Genomic DNA, 22,527 nt, shown 5'->3' with positions numbered 1-22,527 from the left:
TGGACAAAATCTATTTTAGTTCTCTTGTTTTAGCTACTCAGATTCTTACGGGAATAAAGCAAGAAAAATTATTTTTAAAATAAACCACAGGACTCCTGGCCACAACTTCCCCTGTGCCTGTGGCTTTGGCTTCCACCGTTGCAGCTGAGGACTCAGGAAGTCACCTTAGGTTGGACAGGCCACACCTTCCCAGTTGGTCCTCCTTAAGGGTCACAAGCAGGATGGCTGCATTTCAAATCATACAGATTCCTTCATCTTCACCCTTGTCTAGAGGAATAATGTAGACAAACACTTGGTAAAATTTTGTTTCTTGTTTTTCTTACGGTCTGGGACTCAAGAGAACAGACAAGGTGAGCTGCTTTGCAAATGCAGTGACTCCATGAATGAGAATGATGACTTCGTTTGTGACAGTACAGGCCTTGGTCACCCCTCCATAAACCCAAAGGACATGCATTCCCTGCCTCCGCTCCACTTGGGTCCCCTGGGTTTGCAGTGCCTGAGCAGACGGTCCTGGGCTCGGGCCTGCTCCCCGGGCTGGGGGCCCTTGGCAAGGAGTTTAATTTGCCTGACACTCTGAACAACGGGCTGTCCCCATACAACCCCTGCGCTGGCTGTCACAGCTGATCTTCCTGCCGGGCACTGGAGTCTCACTCCCCGGTCTCCGCCCTCATTCTGGGGCTGGAAAGACCAGTACCCTGACGACCAGGGCAATCATGAGTTCTGTCTTTGCTCAGTGAAGCAACTACGTGAGGTGGGTGGGGTTCAAGGGGAGGAAGACAGCACAGGAAAGCCACCCTGCGTTTTCCTCAGCGGGATGGCAGCATTGGAGCATTCCATTTGCATTGCTTGCTCCCAGTCACCTATTTTTTCCTGAGATCTGTACTTACGGATGATTCTGGAACTGGATGATTTAGAAGTCTAACAGGTGGCCCTTTGTTGGAGGAACGTGGCTCAAAAGGCCCTGAGGAAATGGTCTGGGGTTCAGAGGCTTTCTGGAGGTGACCCTGAGTGACAGCTGCTTGACAATGTTTGCCCTCAAAAAGAGGGGCTCAGCCCCTGAGGAGTGGCCAACAGACAGGCAGCAGAGGTGGTGGGCCGGTCCAGGGAAGGGGAGCCTGGGGACCCAAGTTCCTGTGGCATTTGCTGTGAGGGATGCGAGGCACCGACCCGCCCCATCTCATTTAACCCTCTCCAAACCCTCTGAGGACAGACTCCTAGAGGTGACAAAACCTGCCCAGAGCCTCGCCCCAGCCGTGGGTGCGTCTCCTCCTTCAGCCCAGAGCTGTGCTGTCTCCACTTGTCACCTTCCCTCAGCAGCTGGAGCAAAAGAGACCTGCCAGTCTGCCACCCTCTACCCAGCGTTTCCTACCTGCTGGCAGGAAACCGAGGATCTGAGGAGTTAGATGTAATTTACCTTAAAAATCACCAGGTTCATCAGTTTTTACCTCATGTGGTAATGAAAAAAAAAAAATTCCGTGCTATGTCCTGAAAAACCCATTCTGTCAGGAAATATCACCTTGGCAGTGTCATCGAGTATTTGTTACTGAAAATCTTTTTTTCACAATATTCTTCATTAAATTTCTCTGTCAAGTATGTGGGGTTGTGTAAGGCGTCACAACAAGAAAAAAATAGCCCACAATCCTGTCCTTTTGGGATTTAAGGCACCATTATATCAAATTCCATGTGTTATGTAAACACATTTTAAAGAGTGCATTGTTTTCCCTCTCAATGGCCCACTATGCCCCCAAAATTTCAGGGCACCAAACACAATCACTGTGTCTTAAAAACCATGGTGATAAAGATTACCTACTTTTTTTAAGTCTTAAAGGCTCAAATTTTGGTTTCCTATGAAGTTAGTGAATTGTTCATATTACCCAATAACTGATTAAATCTCAGAACATTTTTTGTTAGGTAACATCACCACCGCAGGAGGAATGTTGAGGAGGACGAGGTCAGCCCTGCCCAGGAGGCGCGGCTCCCACTCAGCTAACTGTGGAATTTGCACATCACTGGGCGTTGTGGGCTTGGAGCCAGGCTCACTCCTTACCAAAAGGAATTAGGAACTACCTGTTCCTCGGTACTGTCTGTCCCGGCTAAACACAGAGAATTACGATGCTGCAAGAGTCAGAGAACTGTGGGCTGGAATGAGGGTGGGTCAGTCCATGAAGGCTCATGAGAGACATCTCCCCACCACATGGCCCCAAAACATACAAAGTCACATCTGGTCCTAAGGCTGCACATCTGAGGGTGTAGACAAGGAGGTGCCTGTCACCTGGTCGTTACACCTTAGGCAGCCATGATCCCGTCAACTTTACCCTCCAGTATTTTACGGTGTTAAGGGGTGCAGGGTTGGTTCAGAGTCCAGGAAATGGGCCAAACCATCCTCCTTGTCCTCTTCCTTCTCCTCGAGGTGGGAGAGCAGGTGTGGGTAGCCCACTGTCCTAAGACCCTGCTCGTGGTTCACTTAGAGCAGGACCCTGGAGAGAACAATTCTCTAACCAGCTCTGTGTGAACCCCACCCTGGGGCTTATGTACACTCAGCCCCACCACTGCCCTTCCCCTGCATTTCACCAGTGATGCTCTGGGAACCCAAACCTGCACCCAAAACAGGTAACTATTCCTTCCCCTGCCTCTGCAGTGGGGCTTCTGGACGTCCAAGTTGCAGTCCTACTGATCGTTTCAGAGCAGCATAGAATTGGCGAGATGGCGATTCACAATGAAGCCCCCAAGACTCCACTGTGAATGGCCCTCGACCAGGGACCAAGTGACTGCTCCAAGGACACACAGGGCAGGTGTGTGTATAAAAATGGACTCCGGCTTTTATTTGTTTTTCAATTGTCAGCATAACACGGGTAACTCCAAGTCTATCCACCCAACAGCAAGGTTTGTCTACAAGGGAAAAGTGATCATTTATGTACAAATACATTGTATGGGTTTAAAATGGCAGCACCACGAGTGGGCTATGCTGTTTATACGTGAGAAAGCTTAATTCCTCCTCGTTGATTCTAATGGGGGAGGGTGGTATCTGAGACGAGTGCTCCTGCCCTGCTGAGGTCATAAATAGCTCTCCTGCTAGTCATACTTACCCTGTTGCCCTGATGCCCAGCACCATGCCTCATATTTCTACCCCTAACCTGACAGGTTTTCACAGTCCCACACTCCAATATGGGAGCCTGGATTAAGTCATGTATGTGTACCACTCTCTTCTCCCTCTGGCTAAATGTCACGACAATAGAAAAGAGGCACAAAGGTGTTTCCCTTCTTTTAGATGAGATGCCCACTCTGGTCATCTGCTCAGACAGGAAAAACGAGGTACAGGGTTGATGATATCAGACCTATAACCATCATGAAAAATGTTACCCAGACAGTATTTCCTACAAGTCCTGCATTTCTGCTCAAAGAATGAAAACAAACACAGCCCAAGGACTGACTGTGGTTCCAGTGACCTGGTCTGGGATTCCTCCTGGCCACACCGAGCACGTCCACACCCACCCATGGGAATCTTAGGGGAACACACAGGGGCCACCAGAGCCCTGGCTGCCCTCTGTGGTGGGTGCTGACGGAGACGAGGCGAGGCGCAGGCTGCACTTGCCTTTATGGTTGTGCCGGGACCCATGTCAGGCAGCAGGGACATCTCTGGGGGGCTCCTGGGCAGACCGTCGTCCTCAGAGCTCATGCCGGCATCATCTCCTCGCTTGGCAGGAAGGCCCCCTGGAGGAGGTGGCGGCCCCATTTTCACATTACACTGTATTTTTAACTAGATTGGAATAAAGAACATTAGCTCATGTTTTCATCAGCGACTTTTATCAACAAATCCTCCTGCTCCAACTCATGCATTCAGGAGATATTTTCAAGGCCCTGGCCCGATTCAGAGACTGAACTGAAAGAAAATCTGCCACCAGCTCTCTTGCCGTTATCTTGAAAATGAGCGGTTCTAACTTAGAATGTGTCAAGACCTGGCTGTGACTAACTCGGCGTGTCCTGGGATAGTTGCGATGTGAGTGCAATTATACTTTAAAACATATCAAACTAAGCGAGCAGAAATCATTTAAAAACTTCTCCATTCACGTTTGACATACATATCAAGTGACGCTGCCCTGGAAGCATTTACCTGCAGAGCTTTGATCCGGTCACACACATTTTCTTGGGAAAACACCCGCACAGGCCGAGCAGGGTCCTGTCCCGACTCAGGAATGAAAATACTGTCGTGTGAGAGGGCCCGGCTGCCCAGCGCGCCCCTCGACTCCCTAGGAAGAAAGAGGCACAGTGAAACTCTGCTCAACTCCACCTCTCACCGGGGTGCTCGGGACGAACAACGGGGATGTGGGTTAACGGGATATCATGCAACAAGCCTTCCGTTACGTTCAGTTTTTAACTGCTTCTGACTTCAGTTTACGTCCACTCTGTCAAGTACCACAGTTAACTATTAGGAGCACTGTAGAGATAGAAATTTTCCTGACACATCTGAAGGTTGTGTGAATTCTTTTCATTAATGGAAAAACCAAGGTCTGATGAGGTGTGTGGTCCAAGACAACAGGCCTGCAGAAAGGAAGGGCTGGCAGGAGGCCTTTGCTGGCTGGTGGGGTTGTGCAGAAGACTGTCATGGATGCCCAGGACAGTGAGGTCATTCTGTGGGCAAACATGCAGCCCCTGGGTGGGCTGGAGGCTGTGTCTGCACAGCATGCTGAGGGCTGCCAGATGGAGGCATGTTCCCAAGGTGGCCCAAAACACACATCCACGGGAGGGTTGGAAATGAGGGTTCCAAGTCTGCAAAGCCACTCCCTCCTTTTATGACTGGACGTGATCTGTGCAATCCAACCTTCGTGCCTGGGTCAGGGAGGGTAGGCGGCAGGCCCTTCTGTCATCACCGGCCCAGCCCCTTCCCCAGCCCCGAGCTCAAGGCTCCAATTTGAAACTGAACCCACAGGACATTCACAAAATGTCCTAAGAGGACTGTGAGTTAGCTGTCAGATTTTCCTAGCAGTGGTAGCTGCCTGAACAATAGGTGGAAGGAGATGACTGAGACCTGATGATGAAGGAAGGAAAGCCTGCCCCCAAAGACACTGGATATCTCGTGTGCCACAACCTTCCCCCCGACCCTGCTCCGGGCATCCTGTCCTCTGGGAGGTATTAGGGACTATAGGTGGGGCCCTGCTCCACAGCAGATTGAACTGTGTTGGTTAGTGATGCTTTCTGACTTCTTTCTAGCCTGCAATAGCAAGTTTGCAAGTGGGAACCCAGGCCTCCCAGAAGGGTGTGTCCTCACATTTCTGAGAGGGAGTCAAGCCAAGTGAAAGAACCAGGCAGGCCCTCCCTGCCAATGGCAGCTCTTGTCAGAAAGATCCCACCACACCTGGGGTTCCCTCCTGCGGTGGGCGGCCCCTGGCCACACCCTCTGGAAACCACGACCACTGCCCAAGCACTGCCACTGTGGGTGTCACCATGAGTTGAGACAGCATGAAAAACCTCCACAAAAATACACTGGCAAGACCACACAATGCCATACGCGCAAGGCCATTCACTACAGCAACATTTATAGAAGCAAAAGGCTGGAAACAACCCGCATGTCCTCAGTGGGTGTCTGAATAAACTAAGGAACATCAAATAATGGAGACTCTGCAGCTGACCAGATGGGTGAGGAGGATCTCTGTAAACTGTATCCAGGCAGCAGCAAACCATACGAAGTAAAAAATAATGAAAGAAGGAGGGCAGAACAGTGCTCATGGTGTATTGGCTCTGTGTGGGGAAGGGGGTATGGATATATATGAAATCTGAGAACAGATGTGTGTGTTGGCTTATATTCTTAAAAACAAAAATAGAAGGATCAGTAACAAATGAATGAAAACGGTTTCCCGTAAGGGAAGGACAGAACAAGACGGGGAGACAGGGTGCCAAGGTACCTATTTACCTTTACAATTTTGTCTTTGAAACTATGTAAATATTTTACATAGTTAGAAGGCAAAATCAAACAAAAAGGGAAATAAAACAATTTCTAAAACTAGAAAACAAACAGAAACAAACAAGCCTAATTTTACATCAGGTTGTTGGCATCACCACACAGAGAAAAAAATGATTTCAAGTGACTTTAACTCGACATTCAAGCGACTTTTGACTCTACATCCATAATAGGATAAATTCTAAGAACAAAAAAACACATAAACCGTACTCAATAATCCTGTTAGTAGTAATAGCGACAAAAATAAAAATCAAATTGCACTCGGTAGTCTTATTAGTAGCAATATTTATTTTAAAAAAACAGTGCAGAACAATCTTCATAGTATGTAACCTCTGTGTGGGAAAGGGGGTAATGAAACTATTATAAAGAAAATAATTTTGTTAATATCATTAGGAACTAAAATTTCCAGTGTAAGACAAAAGTGAATTCAAACAAAAAAATCAAAGAAGTAAAAATTTTGTCTTATTAAATCTGAACTGGAAATATCAGTGAATTAATGACATTTCTTTCTTAAAAAAGAAAACATATTTCCTAGCTATTTCTACTGGAAAGGTCTAGAAGCAATAACAGCCAATTAGCATTCACCTCTGGCAGCCAGACTGTGGTTTCTAAAAACCATTTCATACAAAAAGGATCCAGGAACCTGTGAAGAAATTGCTGATTATAGTTCTAGGCCAGGAAATGTGGGGCAAAATAAACCTGAGATTTCTCATTGTGCAAGTTTTCAACGACAAATGGGGTCATGTCAGAAGAACCCAGGAGCTAATTTGAAGTGACTCCCAATAGCATAAGATGGGACAGTGTGAGCATAAAAATGAATCAAGACTATTACAGGTTAAAGCAAATACATAAAAATCCATGCATTCACAATGATATTCAAGAAAAAAGAAAAAAAAAAACCAACACTCATTGGTCAGTACTGGAAGTTGCTAGGGTACCAGGTCACTACTCTGAAAGCAGATTGATAAAAGAAGAACCAAGAATTCTCCTGCCTTTCCTGTACAAAATGTATTTCAGAGCCACCAAGGAGTTGATGAAGGAAAGGTCTTCTTCATAGAAGAATTCCAGCTAGCACGTGCAGAGTGGATGACAGAAATAGAAAAAACACATTTTGCAATGAAATAAGGGATCTAGGCAATGATCCTCGGCAGGTGTTAAATCATTAGGTGAGGGCTGGTGGAGGGATCTCACTGAGAGAGACCCCCTGAATCCACTGCTCAGTCTTAGTGTCAGTAGAAGTGGGACAACCAGAAAGTATGCGTCTCGTGATGCGATGTGACCATAAGTATCCAGCACCATCTTGAACCTAAATCTAATTAATATCTAGATCCATCTTCCGTTTTACAAGAAATTCAAGGAATACAGGCATGAGTTCAGTCATACTAAGAGAAAGCAAAACCAGAATATGGGATATTCTGCAAAGCAAATGACCCTGTTCTTCCATCAGATCAAGGACATGAAACACAGTGGAGGGGATTCTTATAGATTAGGAGACTTAAGAAGCATAACCACACAGACACAATAAGTGGGCATCAACTCTTTAAACCCACAAAATCCCGTGTGGTTTCCCAGCATTAATGTACTTGGCAAATGGAACTCTTTTGCCCATGGTGATGGACGAGAAGTTGGCGCAGAGACTAGAAGGCACACAGACTCTCAAAGAGGCTAAAGAATGCCTTTAAGATCTTATCTTTTTTATGGTCAATTAATTTATGAGAAAGGAGCCAAGAAAATACAATGGAGAAAGGAAAGTCTCTTTAATAAACAGTGCTGGGAAAACTGGACAGCCACATGCAAAAGAATGGAACTGGACCACTATTTCACACCATACACAAAAATCAAAATGGATTAAATACTTGAATGTAAGACCTGAAACTATAAAACTCCTAGAAGAAAACATGGGGTGTAAGCTCTTTGACATTGGTCTTGGCAATGATTTTTTGATTTGACACCAAAAGCAAAGGCAACAAAAGCAAAAATGAGCAGGTGGGATGGCATCAAACTAAAAAGCTTCTGCACAGCAAAGGAAACCATCAACAAAATGAAAATGCAACCTAAAAAATAGGAGACAATGTTTGAAAATCACATATCTGTTAAGGGGTTAATATCCAAAATATATAAAGAACTCATACAACTCAATAGCAAAAAAAACCAAACAATCCTGTTAAAAAACGAGCAGAGGATCTAAAGAGACATTTTTCCAAAGAAGACATACAGATGGCCAAGAGGTACATGGAAAGGTGCTCAGCATCGCTAATCATCAGGGAAATGCAAATCAAAACCACAATGAGATATCACCTCACACATGTTAGAATGACTACTATCAAAAAGACAAGAAATAACATGTTGGCAAGGATGTGGAGAAAAGGGAAGCCTCGTATACTGTTGATAGGAATGTAAGCTGGTGCAGTCACTATGGAGGTTCCTCAAAAAATTAAAAACAGAACTACGTATGATCCAGCAATCCCCCTTTGGGGTATATGTCCAAAGGAAATGAAAACAGGACCTCAAAGAGCTATCTGCACCCTCATGTTCATTGCAGCATTATTCACAATAGCCAAGATAGGCAAACAACCTAAGTGTTCATCAGTGCATGAATGGATAAAGAAATATGGTGTATATATATATATACACGACAGACTATTATTTAGTCATGAGAAAGGAGGACATCCTGCTATTTGCCACAACATGGGTACACCTTGAGGGGAATGCTAAGTGAGATAACATCAGACAGAGAAAGACAAATACTATATGATCTCACTTACATGTGGAATCTAAAAAAGCCAAATTCACAGGAATAGAAAATAGAGAGGCGGCTGCCAGGAGTTAGGGAGCTGGGGGAAATGGGGAGATGCTGGTCAAAGGGTACGAACTTCCAGTTATCAGATGAATAAGTTCTAGGGATCTATAGCACAATTTGTATAACACAGTTATTCTAGTTAATGACACTATATTACATACTTGAAAATTGCTAAGAGAGTAGATCTTAAATATTACCACCAAAAAAAGAAAGAGTAATTAGTTGACATGATGCAGGTGTTAGCTAACGCTATGGTGGTAATTATTTTGCAATATATATGTGTATTAAATCAACACATTGTACACCTTAAACTTCCACAATGTTATATGCCAATTTTATCTCAATGAAGTTGGGAAAAAAAGAGAAAAATCTTGCTTCATCCTCTGTGCTGCTCTCTAAAAACATTATTTGCACTTCTGGGGCCTCATCATACCCCACTCCTAAGCTTCCTTTCCTAGCATCACTCCAGCAACCTTGACCAGTAACTGAGGACTGGGCCCCTGCTAGGTGCTGGGACTATGAAGGTGAAAAGAACACTGTCCCCACTTTCCACGTGCTCTGGTGATAGAGAGGAGACAGACAAGCGGACAGGTCATTTTCCCCAGCTTATTCCCCCTGCTGTAGTTGGAGGGCCACTGTGTGCTCTGGTCAGAGATGAGGGGGAGTGTTATGGCTTCCCTGGGGCTAGCCCAGTGAAGACATTTAATAATTAGCAATATTATCACGATAATGTCTTGTTCCCCAAGAGTCAAGCACACTGCCTAAAAAAGGCACGTACAGTCCTTCCTTTCTGTGCTTCATAAGGTGCAACGTGCATACATCCTGCTCCCTGCCAGCACCAGAAAAAAAACACCTGAAAAAAAACCCAGCAAAACCTCGAATCTTTCCTCTCCAGTCGTTTGGCGCCACCAAGTGGTCAGCGTAATTTCTACTCCTTTGAAAATAGGCGAGGAGACCGGTGAGAAGGAGGGAGGGGACAGACACCATCACTGGGATGCTGAAGCCCGTGACCCCCTCTCAGCGTGGTCTGCTCCTCGATCCGGAGGGTCATTATGCCTTTGTAAGAACTTTATACTCAAATCAAGGGGCCAATGTTGTTTAAAAGAAAATATAAGAGCTGTCATGGCAACAGATACGTTTTTTCCCCTTTTAATCACAGAAATAACTGCTGGGATAACTGAAGCATATGGATTGTAACCATATTTTGATGGAGTGCAAGTTACAAACATAAGGATTTCTTCACTAGACATCCCCAAATTTTCATCCCTATTGGGTCTGTTCTTCCTAACAATATTTTTGGATGATTTTTCTAAGACTGAACAGCAGGAAGCCTTCCACCCCACCCCCCTCTGTCTAATGGAAAACTGTCACATTCAGTTACTCAAAGTTCAGGTTTAGAGACATGTATCTTTCTAGTATAGTATCCAGGTCCTCAAAAGAGTTTTATGTCAAATTAAGTGAGGGCTTACATCCTAATCTGGCCACTTTTGGCCACAGGACATTGGGCAAGTTCTCCACAGTTTCTCTAAAGCTTGGTTTGCTCATGTATAAAATGGTCTGTCTCACCTCCTCTCCCACAGTTATCGTAAACTTGTCATACATCCAGCACCTGGGACACAGCACGTATCTGAAAAAGTCGACCCCCCCGCCCAACCGTCTCCATCCCTACGTATGAAAGGACAAAAAAAACAACTTCTGTGCAAGAACTTCCAACGGAATTACCTAGGAGGAAAGTAGGCTCAGAAATCCAGCGAGTCACCAAGACAACAAGACAGAGTATTGGGGTTCCCCTGTGCCCCCTCCCGCTTACTGGGGCGCACCAGCCTGAAGGATGGAAAAGGCAACTTACTCGAGCTCATCCTCTGAGTCATAGCCCACGGGCCCCGACTCAAGGGCAATGACCTCACTCTTCGCCTGACTCTGTTTCCAGGAGCTACTTCCTGTGGACGAAGGCGATTCCTTTCTCTTCTTCTTCCCAAAGAACTTCTTAAAAGTTTTGAATTTGGATTTTTTCTTTCCTAGGCAGAAAGAATGCACGTGAGCTCTTACCAAGTGTGAGATGTGCATGAGAAGGAGAGAAAGCGAGATTTCTGTCCATGCACCAATTATTCACTCCCCAAGTCCTTTTACCACACAAAAGTACATGAAGTGCAGTGTTCCACTTCTGCACAACTGAAAACCAATCTTGATTTCTGTTTATTTTGAGCATCTAATAAAAGAGCCAAGAAAGCTTTGGCGCATGATCACAGAATCAAACCACAAGCAACTCTCCTCTCACTTGAGATTGTTTTTTTTTAACAGGTCTTTTACCCCTTTGGTTAAATTTATTCCTAAATAATTTACTGGTTTTGATGCAACCACTTTTTTTCTTCTTTTTTTGCTGAGGAAGATATGACCCTGAGCTAACATTTGTTGCCAATCTTTCTCTTTTTGTATGTGAGCCACCATGACAGCATGGCCACTGACAGATGAGTAGTGTAGGTCTGCGCCCGGGAACTGAGCTCAGGTCACTGAAGCAGAGTGTGCCAAACTTAACCACTAGGCCACGGGGGCTGGCCCCTTATTTCTATTATACATTTGTTTTGCCCATTCTTGAATTCATTCATACGCTGTATGAATGGAATCAGACAGTACACACTCTGGTGTCTGGCTTCTGTCACTTCACATGCTGCTTTGGAGATTTTTGTGATGATGCATGTCTTAGTATGCGTTCTTCTTTCTTAAATTGCTGAGTAACATCCCAGTGTATAAATAAAATCAAGTTTTAGTCTCTAAAATATATCTAGTCAAAAGCAAAAAGTCCTGAGGAGGTAAAGGCCAGGTATAACCCAAATTATTTTTCAAAATAAGCTTCCAGTGCTCCATTTAGCATGGACATGAGCACCAAGGACAATCAGAGGAGGCCCAGCCTCCGGGGCAAGAGGAGCTCGGGAGCGCCGAACGCCATGATGTACAGCTATGTACTGGGGGGCTTTAGGGAGAAAGAAAAAAAACAAAAAACATTCTGTGATCTCTGATGTCTCCTTCATTCTCATCCACAAATTCTACCCTATCCAGGTCCCGTGATTTCACACTAGCAGCTCAGCAATCTGTTTCTTTCCTTCCAAATATTTATGAGAACTAACAATAGAAGGATGCAACATCAGAGCTTACCAGGATGCTGTCTAATATGTCCTGAGAATTTGTTGAAACAATTTATTAGTTTTATAAGTAAATGATTTTTTTTTTTGAGGAAGATTAGCCCTGAGCTAACTGCTGCCAGTCCTCCTCTTTTTGCTGAGGAAGACTGGCCCTGAGCTAACATCCGTGCCCACCTTCCTCTACTTTATATGTGGGACGCCTACCACAGCATGGCTTGATGAGCAGTGCCATGTCCGCACCCGGGATCCGAACTGGCGAACCCTGGGCCGCCAAAGCATAATATGCAAGCTTAACCGCTGCGCCACCGGGCTGGCCCTAAGTAAATGATTTTGTAATCTGCGTTCCTTTAAAAAAATCCAGATCTTTAGATTTTGTTTACATGGATGCCCCCTGGGAAGTTTACATGATGTTGCCTTAATGTGGAGAATTACTTGGGATTACTCTCGTTGGAGCTCCTACATTACCTCAGGTGGAGCAAATCCCTCCCCAAAGGGAAATTAGTTCTACAGTCAAGTTTCCTTACCCTTATAATCAGGAGATGTTTACGTTGTTAACTGATGGTTCGAAAAGAGAGTTTCTTATTTGGAAAGGCACCCTGTGGACAGCAGCACAGAACCCTGCCCGGCCCTTTCGTGCTATCCTCTCACCTGTCAGCGCTCTATCACACAATGCTCCACTGCTATTCACAGGGGTTTTCATGGCCAATTTTTTTGGAAGTGACCGGCCAGATCTTTCTTCCTCCTGGTCTATTTTTAGTCTGGAGGCTCACTGAAAACTGTCCACCATGGGTGACCCTGCTGGGATTTGAAATACCAGTGGCACAGCTTTCAGCATCACAGGAACACACAGCTGCCACAGAGTGACAACCCACAGACGGATGCTGTGGTTCCCTGACCGGGAAACGAACCTGGGCCACGGTGGTGAGAGCCCCGAATCTTCGCCGCCAGAGGCCCAGGGCTGGCTGGCTAACGGTCTCTACTGAACGTTTCTTTTTTATTGTCTTAATTTCTGTTCTTATCTTTATTCTTTCCTTCCTCCTACTTTCTTCAGGTTTACTTTGCTATCTTTTTAAACTTCTTGAGATGAATACTGGCTTATTAATTTTTAGCCTTTTTGTTTTTACAATATACCCATTCTAGGCAATACATTTCTTTCTAAATCTGTTTTAGTTGTGTCTACATGTTTTGATGTCTAACATTTTCATTATTCTTTGATCTAAAATATTTTCTAATTTCCATTATGCTATCTTCTTAGACCTATAGATTATTTAAGAAAGTATGTCTTAATTTCCAAGCCCTTGAGGCTTTTCTTACTATCTCTCTGCTATTCATTTCTAGCTTCAGTGCATTGTGGTCAGAGAATATACTCTGTATGATATGAATCCTTTCAAATTTGTTGAGACTTGCTTTATGGCTCACCATAAATTTGCAAATGTTCCTAGTGTGCTTAAAAATAATGTGTTTTCTTCAATGTGCTACATATGTTAAGAAGGACCAGGCCTTTTCCTTTTTAATTGTGTTGTCCAAATTCTTTCTCTTTAATTTTCTAATACACTTATTCTATCAATTACTGATAGAGATGTATTAAAAATAACCTACTCTGATTGCAGACTTTATTTAACTGACAATTTCCACTCTATAGCTTTTGACATTATGTTGGTGCATAGAAAGGTAAAATTACTATCTTGCTGGGAAATTGAACCTTTTGTGAAATGGCCCACTTTATTTTTAGTAACACTTTCCGCCTTAAATTTTATTTTGACTGTTATTAATACAGCTTTGCCAGCTTCCTTTTGTCCAGTGTTTGCAACGTATGTGTTTTCTATCTTTTTTTACCTTCAACTTTTCCTAACTCTTACATTTAAGAGATTTAGAGTTTTAAAAATCCAATTGATGATCTTTAACTTCTGGCTGGAACAATTAACGTAATTTGTCCACTTACATTTACTGTAATTACTGATATGTTTTTATTAAAAAACAGGTTGGCCATCTGTTGCCCACAGCAGCAAAGGGCAAGAAATGACAGGTACTGCCAAGGCTATTTGGTTGTTTAAGCAATCAAAGTTTATTGATAAAGGGAGACAGAACAAGGAGCAGGGATAAAGGGGAACAGCAAATCGGTACTTAGAACATCCACACCACGATCAGCTGAGGAAGTCCCAACAGTTTGTACGGCAGGTAGGAGTGCTGATTGTCCGGGACTGTGGCCAAGCGTCCTTTCCTCAGTGAGACTTCCAATTATTCTATGCCTGTGACTCCCTTTTATCCTAAGGTTTCTCTGGGTTCTGACTCAGGATTTCAGACATTTGGATATTTTGAGTTATTTCTTCTTGTTCCCACGGATGGGGTGTTTTTATCTTTTTTGTTCCCATGGATGGGATGTTTCTCAAGTCCTGTCAGGTGCCCATCGAGGTGGCCAGCCCAGACAAGGAACAAGATGCAGGACATATTTTTTGTAACTTGTGCCTTAGAGTCAAGGCCGAAGTGGCCATCTTTGGACCTGAGCCCAGACACATTCCTTTGTGTGGAGCCCAGGCCCAGTGTCCTTGGTGGGGGGGGGGGGGTGGTTAATGAACTCTGTACACCAACTTACGTGTTTTTTCTTAATCTCCTTCCTTGCTGTCTTTTGGATTAACTGACTTTTTTTTTTTTAAAGATTGGCACCTGAGCTAACAATTGTTGCCAATCTTCTTTTTTTCTCCCCCTGCTTTTTCTCCCTAAATCCCCCCGTACATAGTTGCACATTTCAGTTGTGGGTCCTTTTAGTTGTGGCATGTGGGACACCGCCTCAACACGTCCGTGCCCAGGATCCAAACCGATGAAACCCTGGGCCGCCAAAGCGGAACGCACGAACTTAACCACTCGGCCACGGGGCTGGCCCCCGGATTAAGAGACTTTTAAAAATTATTCCATTTCTTCTCACTTCTAGTTTGTAAGCTTTACCTTTAATCTCTGATCTTTCAGTGGTTACCCTAGAAATTATACTACTATTATGGGACAAAACAAGGAACTTAGAATACTTCAATCCTATTATGCTCTATTTTTTCATTCCAATCTTGAAAAAACCCAAAAGGTATTATTCCATGATCATCCAGGTGTATCTGCTTGTTTCTCATTTTCTTTGCTCATCATTCTTCCTTGTGTTCCAGACTTTCACCCAGGACAATTTTCCTTCTGCCTGAAGGCAGATTCCTTTAGAATATTAAGGTCTACTGGTGACAAATTCAGTTTTTGTTTGTCTGAAAATGCCTTTATTTCTCCTTCATTCCTGAAATACATTTTTCCTAGGTATAATGTTGTAGATTGGCAGTTGTGTTTTCTAAGTTATTCTTTCAATAACATTGAAGATGTTATTTCAGGTTTGTGGCTTCTCCTCTGTGGTTGAGAAGTCAGTCATCACTTTTTTGCTCCTTTGAAGGTAATCTTTTTTTCCTCAGACTAATTTTAAGATTTTTCACTTTGTCTTTGACTTTCTATATTTTCACTCTGTATGGATTTTATTTTATTTATCCTTCTTGCGATTCACTGGGCTTCTTATATCTGTGGATTGTGTCCTCTTTTTTTTTTTTTTTTTTTGGTGAGGAAGATTGTCACTGACCTAACATCTGTACCCATCTTCCTCTATTTTGTATGTGGGATGCTGCCACAGCATGGCTTGATGAGTGGTATGTAGGTCTGCGCCTGGGATCTGAACCCATGAACCTGGGGTGACTGAAGCAGAATGTGAGAACTTAACCACTAGGCCAAAGGGCTGGCCCCTGGGTCACCTTTTTTTTTTTTTTATCAATTCCAGAAAATCCTCAGCTTCTCTCTCTGCTGAGACTGTGCTCTGATATATATTATACTCTTTCGCTTATCTCTATGCCTCTTGTCCTCTCGTCTGTCTTTTCCACCTTTTTACCATTCTATGCTACATTCTGTATACTTTGTTGTGATCTATCTTGAGCTGATATAATCGGCTGTTAAAATCACCCACTGAATTTTTAATTATAATAGTTTTACTTATTTCTAGAAAACCCATTTGATTGTTTTTCAAATCTAGTATGTCATTTAAAAATTATTTTAAAAACTACATACAGTAAAATTCACTCTTTTTGGCGTACACAGAGTTGCATAATCACCACCAAAATCAAGACACAGAACTGTACCATCAGCCCTCATGCTGCCCTTTTCTAGAAACCTTTCCCCTATCTTTAACCCCTGGCCACCATTGGTATCGTCTCTGTTCCTACAGTTATGCCTTTTCTGGAATGTCACATAGATTGATTCATACAGTTTGTATCCTTTTGATTCTGGCTTCTTCTTTGATTTAGGATTCATTGTGCTGGATCGTAATGATGCTGAATCACAATGCATCAGTGATTCATCCACACTGTGACGTCAATCAATAAATTCCTTATCACTGCTGGGTACTATTCCATTGTATGGATATAGCACTTTGTTTAACCATTGACCAGTTGAAGGACATTTGAGTCCTTTCCAGTATTTGGCAATTATGAATACAGTTGCTATAGGTTGTCCTGTAAACAAGCTTTCATTTCTCTTAGGTAAATACCTAGGAGCAGAATTGCTGGGTCACAGCCTAAGTGTGTGTTTAATGTTATAAGAAACTGTTAAAATCTTTTCCACAGTGGCTGTACCATTTTGCATTCCCATCAACAACAGATGAGAGTTCCAGCAGCTCTGCATCCCCAGGGGCTTTGTCATTGTCAGGTGTGTTCTGATTTTGTTTTGCATTCTAATAGGCGTATCTCATAGTTTTAATTTGTAGTAACTAATATAGATGTCGAGCACTTTTCATGTGCTTATTTGCCAACTGTTTACCTTCTTAGGTAAAGCATCTTTAAAAATCTTTTGCCTATTTTTTTAACTGGGTTTTTTGTTTTCTTATTGTTTAATCTCTGGAGTTCTAAATAGAAGCCCCTTGTCAAATTTGATTTGCAAATATTTTCTCAGTTTGTGACTTGTCTTTTTATTTTCTTAACAGTGTCTTTCACAGAGTAACAGTTTTAAATTTTAATGATGTCCAATTTATCAATTTTTTCTTTTAGGGATTGAGGTGTCATATCTAAGAACTGTTACCTAATCCTAGATGATAAATATTTTCTATGTTTTCTTTTTTTTTCTTTTTAAAGATTGGCACCTGAGCTAACAACTGTTGCCAATCTTTTTTTTTTAATTGCTTTTTCTCCCCAAATCCCACTAGTTCATAGTTGTATATTTTAGTTGTGGCATGTGAGATGCCACCTCAACATGGCCTGATGAGCACTGCCATGTCCGCACCCAGGATCCGAACCAGCGAAACCCCGAGCTGCCAAAGCAGAGCACATGAACTTAACCACTCGGCCATGGGGCCGGCCCCTATGTTTTCTTTTGAAGGTTTTATAGTGTTACATTTATGCTATGATATATTTTAAATTAATTTTTGTATAATCTGTGAGGTACAGGTCAAAGTTCATTTTTTTACATATGAATGTCCAATTGTGCTAGCACCATTTGTTAAAAAGACAACCCTCTCTCCACTGAATTACCATTGCATCTTTGTCAAAAATCCATTGACCATATTTGTGTGGGTCTATTTTTGGACTCTATTCTATTCTATCTACCTCTATGCATCTGTCCTTTTGTCAATCCCATGCTGGCTTGATTATTGTAGCTTTACAGTAAGTCTTGAAATCAGGTAATGTGAGTCCTCCAACTTTGTTCTTTTTCAAAATTGTTTCCACTATGCTAGCTCTTTTGCTTTTTCACGTAAAGTTTAGAATCGTCTTGTAAATACTGGGAAAATATTCTCCTGGGATTTTGATTGTTTCATCTTTACTCCTTCTCCTTCTCCCACTAGATTATGTCAAAGCAAGTCATCCCAGATATTATCTATCATCATGTCATGCATAGGGATTTGGCTTCTTCCTAAATAAAAAATCTCTGACATTCCATGGAAATCAAATAAACATCATTGGTCAACATTCTTGCTACAGAATATTGGACTAACTGCATCCCTGCCTGTCCTAGCTGACTTATAAACAGTGCACTCTACCCCACACATACTAACACACCATTCCACAGTTCAGTTTGGGAGAACTGACAGCAACAGAGTCTTCCAATCCATAAACGCGGTCCACTTGGGCGGCTATAATAAAGCTCCACAGACTGGGTGGCTTAGAAATAACAGAAATTTATTTCTCACTGTTCCAGAGACTGGAAGTTTGAGACCAGGGTACCAGCCCAGTAGAGTCTGTTGAGGGTTCTCTCACAGGCTGTAGATTGGCGACTTCTCATCGTGTCCTCATATGGCAGAAAGAGAGCAAGTAGCTCTCTGGCCTCTTCTTCTAAGGGCACTAGTTCCATTCAGGAGGGCTCCACCCTCATGACCTAATCACCTCCCAAAGGCCCCACCTCCAAATACCATCACATGGTGGGGGGTGGGGTTAGGATTTTAACATGAATTTTGTGGGAGAATACAAGCATTCGGTCCATAACACACAGTATATCACTCCATGTATTTAGGTCCTTGTTGATTTCTTTAAACAATTATTAATATTTTTCAGTATATAGATCCTGCATATATTTTGTTAGATAGATACCTAAGTATTTCTTTTTATTGGTGCTATTGTAAATGATACTTTTAAAAATTTCACTTTTTCAATTGTTCATTGCCATTTATACAGAAATACAATTGATTTTTGTATATTGACCTTGTATCTTGCAATCCTGCTAAACTTGCTTAAGAGTTCTAGGTCCTTTTTGGATATTTTTTATAGTCATGTCATCTGCAAAAGAGGTATTTTATTTCTTCCTTCCATCTATATCCCTTTTCTTTCTTTCTCTTGCCTCATAGCACTGGCTGGGTGCTATGCCACCTCTTAGAGTTCCCTGTTCCTTCCAGATATTTTCAAATTTTTCTTTTATCACTGTCAAACACAGTGTACATGGTTGTCATATAGCACGTATTTGAGGCCTTTGTGTCTCTGTTTCTCTTGTTTCTGCTGTGCAACAGTTTGCTGGGTTGTTGTAACAAAGTACCACAGACTGGGTGGCTTACACCACAGAATTGTACTGCCTCAGCTCTGGAGGCCAGCCGTCCGAGATCAAGATGCCGTTGGGATGGTTAGTGCCTTCAAAGGGCTGTGATGGAGAGATCTATTCCCTGCCTCTCCCCTAACTTCCGGTGGTTTGCCGGCAATTTTTGGCTTTCCTTGGCTTGTAGACACCATCATCCTGATCTCTGACTTCATCTTCATATGGTTGTTCTTCCTGTATGTGTGTCTGTGCCCAAATTTCCCCTTTTTATAAGGACATCAGTCACATTAGACCAGAGGCCCACAATACTTTACTATTATCTCCTCTTAACTAATTATATCTGCAATGACCCAATTTCCAAATAAAGTCATATTCCAAGATACCGGGGGTTAGGACCTAAACACATGAATTTTGGAAGGACACAATTTAACACATAACATCTTGGTTCTCATTCATGGTGCCCTGTTGCCTAATACGCCTGGTTATCACCAACTTATATGCCTGGGTACGTTTGTCATAGTACTGAAAACATTATTTTCTGTAATAATTTGAAGTCTAGATAGAAGCCACCTTCCTTTGGAGAAGATGGTTGGCTTCTGCAAGGTACCTGAGGTCACATCCAGTTTAGGACTATTAGCCAAACTCAAGGGATGAGATTCTCTGAATTATTCAAGTGATGCAAACTCAAGCTGCAAATCTTCACGAGTTGATTTACCTCTGGTTCACACTTGCCTAGCCTGTGTTGCTTCTCGGGCTCCCAGCTTATTTTAGGGAGGGTCTGTTGCAGGGATGGCCCACCTTGTGCGGGCCTGTGCTTTGATATCTGACTCTCTCCCTCACCTCCCACCCTGAGAAGACATGAAAATAAAATGCAAGATTTCCAAGATTAGTAAATGATCTGGGGGCAAAAGTAACTTCTATGTTCACTTATCTCTCTGGGTTACTATTTTTCTTTCAATTCTAGTCTCATTATTTCTTACTTTCTAAAATAATTTTTTTCAGAATGTTCTTATAGAGAATTTTAAATTTTAAATGGGAAGGGGTTGGTCTGAATAACTTAGCTAGCCATTATTTGAAAAAAAGAATGCTAAGTTTCTCTGTTTCTTTTTTAAATCATTCTTCACGGTGACCTCTGTAAGTATCCCAAACTAACATTTATTGAGGTTGTTTCAGGCTAGCGAAATATTTCTTCAAACAGTACTTTCTTGTTTAAAATCAGTAATAATTCCGTTTCCCATAACATGAGAAAGTTTGAAATTCCATTTCCTCTTAGGATTAATTTTAAAAACCTTACCTTATATCTGGTTTATTTGGTATCTGTTGAAATGTGACAGAGGAAAAGTAGTTCTAATATGGAACACTAAGAAAAATCTATCCACAATATGTGAAATCTATTGAAATGTGACAAAGGACAAGTAGTTCTAAATGAGAATAATAAGAAAAATCTATCTATAACATATGAAGTAGAGTCTTCAATGAAATTAGCATCTGAAGCTAATGGCTAGCAGCCACAATCTAATCTCATTGGAAGCTGTTCCCCATGAACTGTGACAAAGAAAATCACTACCAGCATTTTGACTTTAAACGAGAGAGAGATGGAGACCTTTGTTACAGAAATAAGTGTGCAGAACCAGCTCATCTAGGGAAAAGGTACACTGTGGGGAGGTCAACGTTTCTTAATGTCTATTTTACAACTCTATCAAGACAGAAATAGCAATAAAGGGCTAACAGTAAACCAATCACATAATTGGGTAACTCTTGGACTGTGTTACGGGATGATGATTCCCGGGCCTGGAATTTAGCTCAGTAGAGAATACAATAAAGGTCTCCTTGAAGGAAAATAAAAGTCATAAAAGAGTGAGCTTAAAGGCTCTCTCTTGAGCTATTTCTCCTGGATGTCCAACCTCCTACTGATGCCTTTGGATGTTCTTGCATGATAAATGATTCCATTGCATCTCTCTTCCTTTGCTTTCAAGTCAAACATGGGGACATGTTTACCTCCAGGAATGAGGAAAATGACTTTAAAAACCCCGGTGTTTGATAAAGAAGCCAAGGAGCACTGCCTCCGAGGCCTCAAACAATCCTGATGTGCTCCCCAGGCACCGTGTGAGTGGCCTGCGGGTGTCTGAGCATCTGGGAACTGAATCCCACCTCTCCATACAGAGAACCCCAAAGACCTGGCCCCATCAGCCCCTCTCCCTGCCCCACGACCCAGCAAGGGCTCTTCCCAGAGGGGAAGCGAGGGCCTTACCTGTGCTGTCCTCCCCAAGGCCTTCAGCAGTCTCCCGAAGCTTAATGTCCATCACCCTCGTGGAAATCATGTCCAGCTCACTAAAATTACATGGAAATTCATGTTAAAAGAACACGTTTAACAGAAGTTAACAATGAACGAGATGGTGGTGGTGACTGCTTTTTGCTCAGGACCTCGCCCGGCAAAGACAGGACAGAGTACAGGACAGTTCGGGCCAAAAACATGTCCACACCTCAAGATTAGTAACACCATGGGCATTTATATAACCACTGACCATAGCAATTTAATGGAAAACGGACAATGGAAACAAATGCTTCCCTAATCGACACAATGCAGATTTGGTTCCTTTCTTTCAAAACAGTTTTTCAGAAATTGTTTTTCTCTTGCTCACTGTAGGAAGTTTGGAAGATATAGAGAATGAAAATCACCCACAACCCCACCAACCAAGGATAACCACAGTTAATGTTTTAAGGTATTTCCTTCCAACATTTTTCTGTGCAAATATTTGTGTGTACACGTACACACACACCATATCAGGAAGACTACCCTCCTGATTTTCTTACTTACATCACATCCTTAAAATTCTTCATAAGTATTATTGTAATAGCTATATAATATTTCAATATAAAGCTGCACCATCATTTATTTTCACTGAATTTCTGTTTTGAACTTTTATTATGAAAAATTTCAAACAGAAACAAAAATACAGAGATTACATAATGAACTTAACATATGGCTACTCTTGTTTCATCTTTACTCCTACTTCTCTCCCACTAGGTTATTCCAAAGTAAATCATCCCAAATACTATTATCATTTCATCTGTACAGGTTTGGCTTCTTCCTAAATAAAAAAATCTCTGACTTTCCATGGAAATCAAATAAGTGATTACCAGTCGATATTCTGTTACAGGATATTGAGCTATCTGTGTCCCTTCCTTCCACAGCTGACTTTTACACAGCACACCGTACCCTACACATACTAACTCACCATTTATTTAGAAAGCTATTTCTTACTGGCAGTTACTACGAATCCTCACACTTAAGAAGGGGGCTCAAATAATTAATTAACCCATTAACATCTACCATTTGTACACCACACATAATGGGAAATGATGAGGAAAATACAAAGAAAATATTTAACAGAGGAAAGGAGTCACGGGTCTGTGCCAGAGTTGGGTCTAATATTTAGGTCTCCTCCAATCCGAATGTCAAAATGCCCATCTCCCTACCAGCCAACTCCTTAAAAGGTGAACAAGACTTCACCAGCTTCGCTTCTCAATTTTCATATAATTTGGCTTCATAAAAATGTCTGATCAACAGAATTAAGGAAAAAACCCACATAATCATCTCAGTTGATGCA

At 42.3% G+C, this 22,527-nt stretch overlaps 1 protein-coding gene across 12 annotated transcripts in view; it reads right to left on the bottom strand.

Annotated features, from left to right (window-relative positions):
• The window catches only part of CRACDL (CRACD like), a 135,828-nt gene that overhangs the window by 35,309 nt on the left and 77,992 nt on the right, over positions 1 to 22,527 (bottom strand). For all 12 annotated transcript variants that reach the window (XM_070236107.1, XM_070236104.1, XM_023618591.2 and 9 more), the window contains exons 2-5: positions 21,168 to 21,247; positions 10,606 to 10,774; positions 4,112 to 4,247; positions 3,593 to 3,757 (exon numbers count right to left, since the gene is read on the bottom strand). In XM_070236107.1, the coding sequence (XP_070092208.1) occupies positions 3,593 to 3,757; positions 4,112 to 4,247; positions 10,606 to 10,774; positions 21,168 to 21,237 (540 nt within the window). In that variant the 5' untranslated portion in view covers positions 21,238 to 21,247. The remainder of the gene's footprint in view (positions 1 to 3,592; positions 3,758 to 4,111; positions 4,248 to 10,605; positions 10,775 to 21,167; positions 21,248 to 22,527) is intronic.

This window comes from Equus caballus, chromosome 15, assembly GCF_041296265.1.
Source record: "Equus caballus isolate H_3958 breed thoroughbred chromosome 15, TB-T2T, whole genome shotgun sequence".
NCBI lineage: Eukaryota > Metazoa > Chordata > Mammalia > Perissodactyla > Equidae > Equus > Equus caballus.
This window is presented reverse-complemented; position numbering and strand designations above follow the sequence as displayed.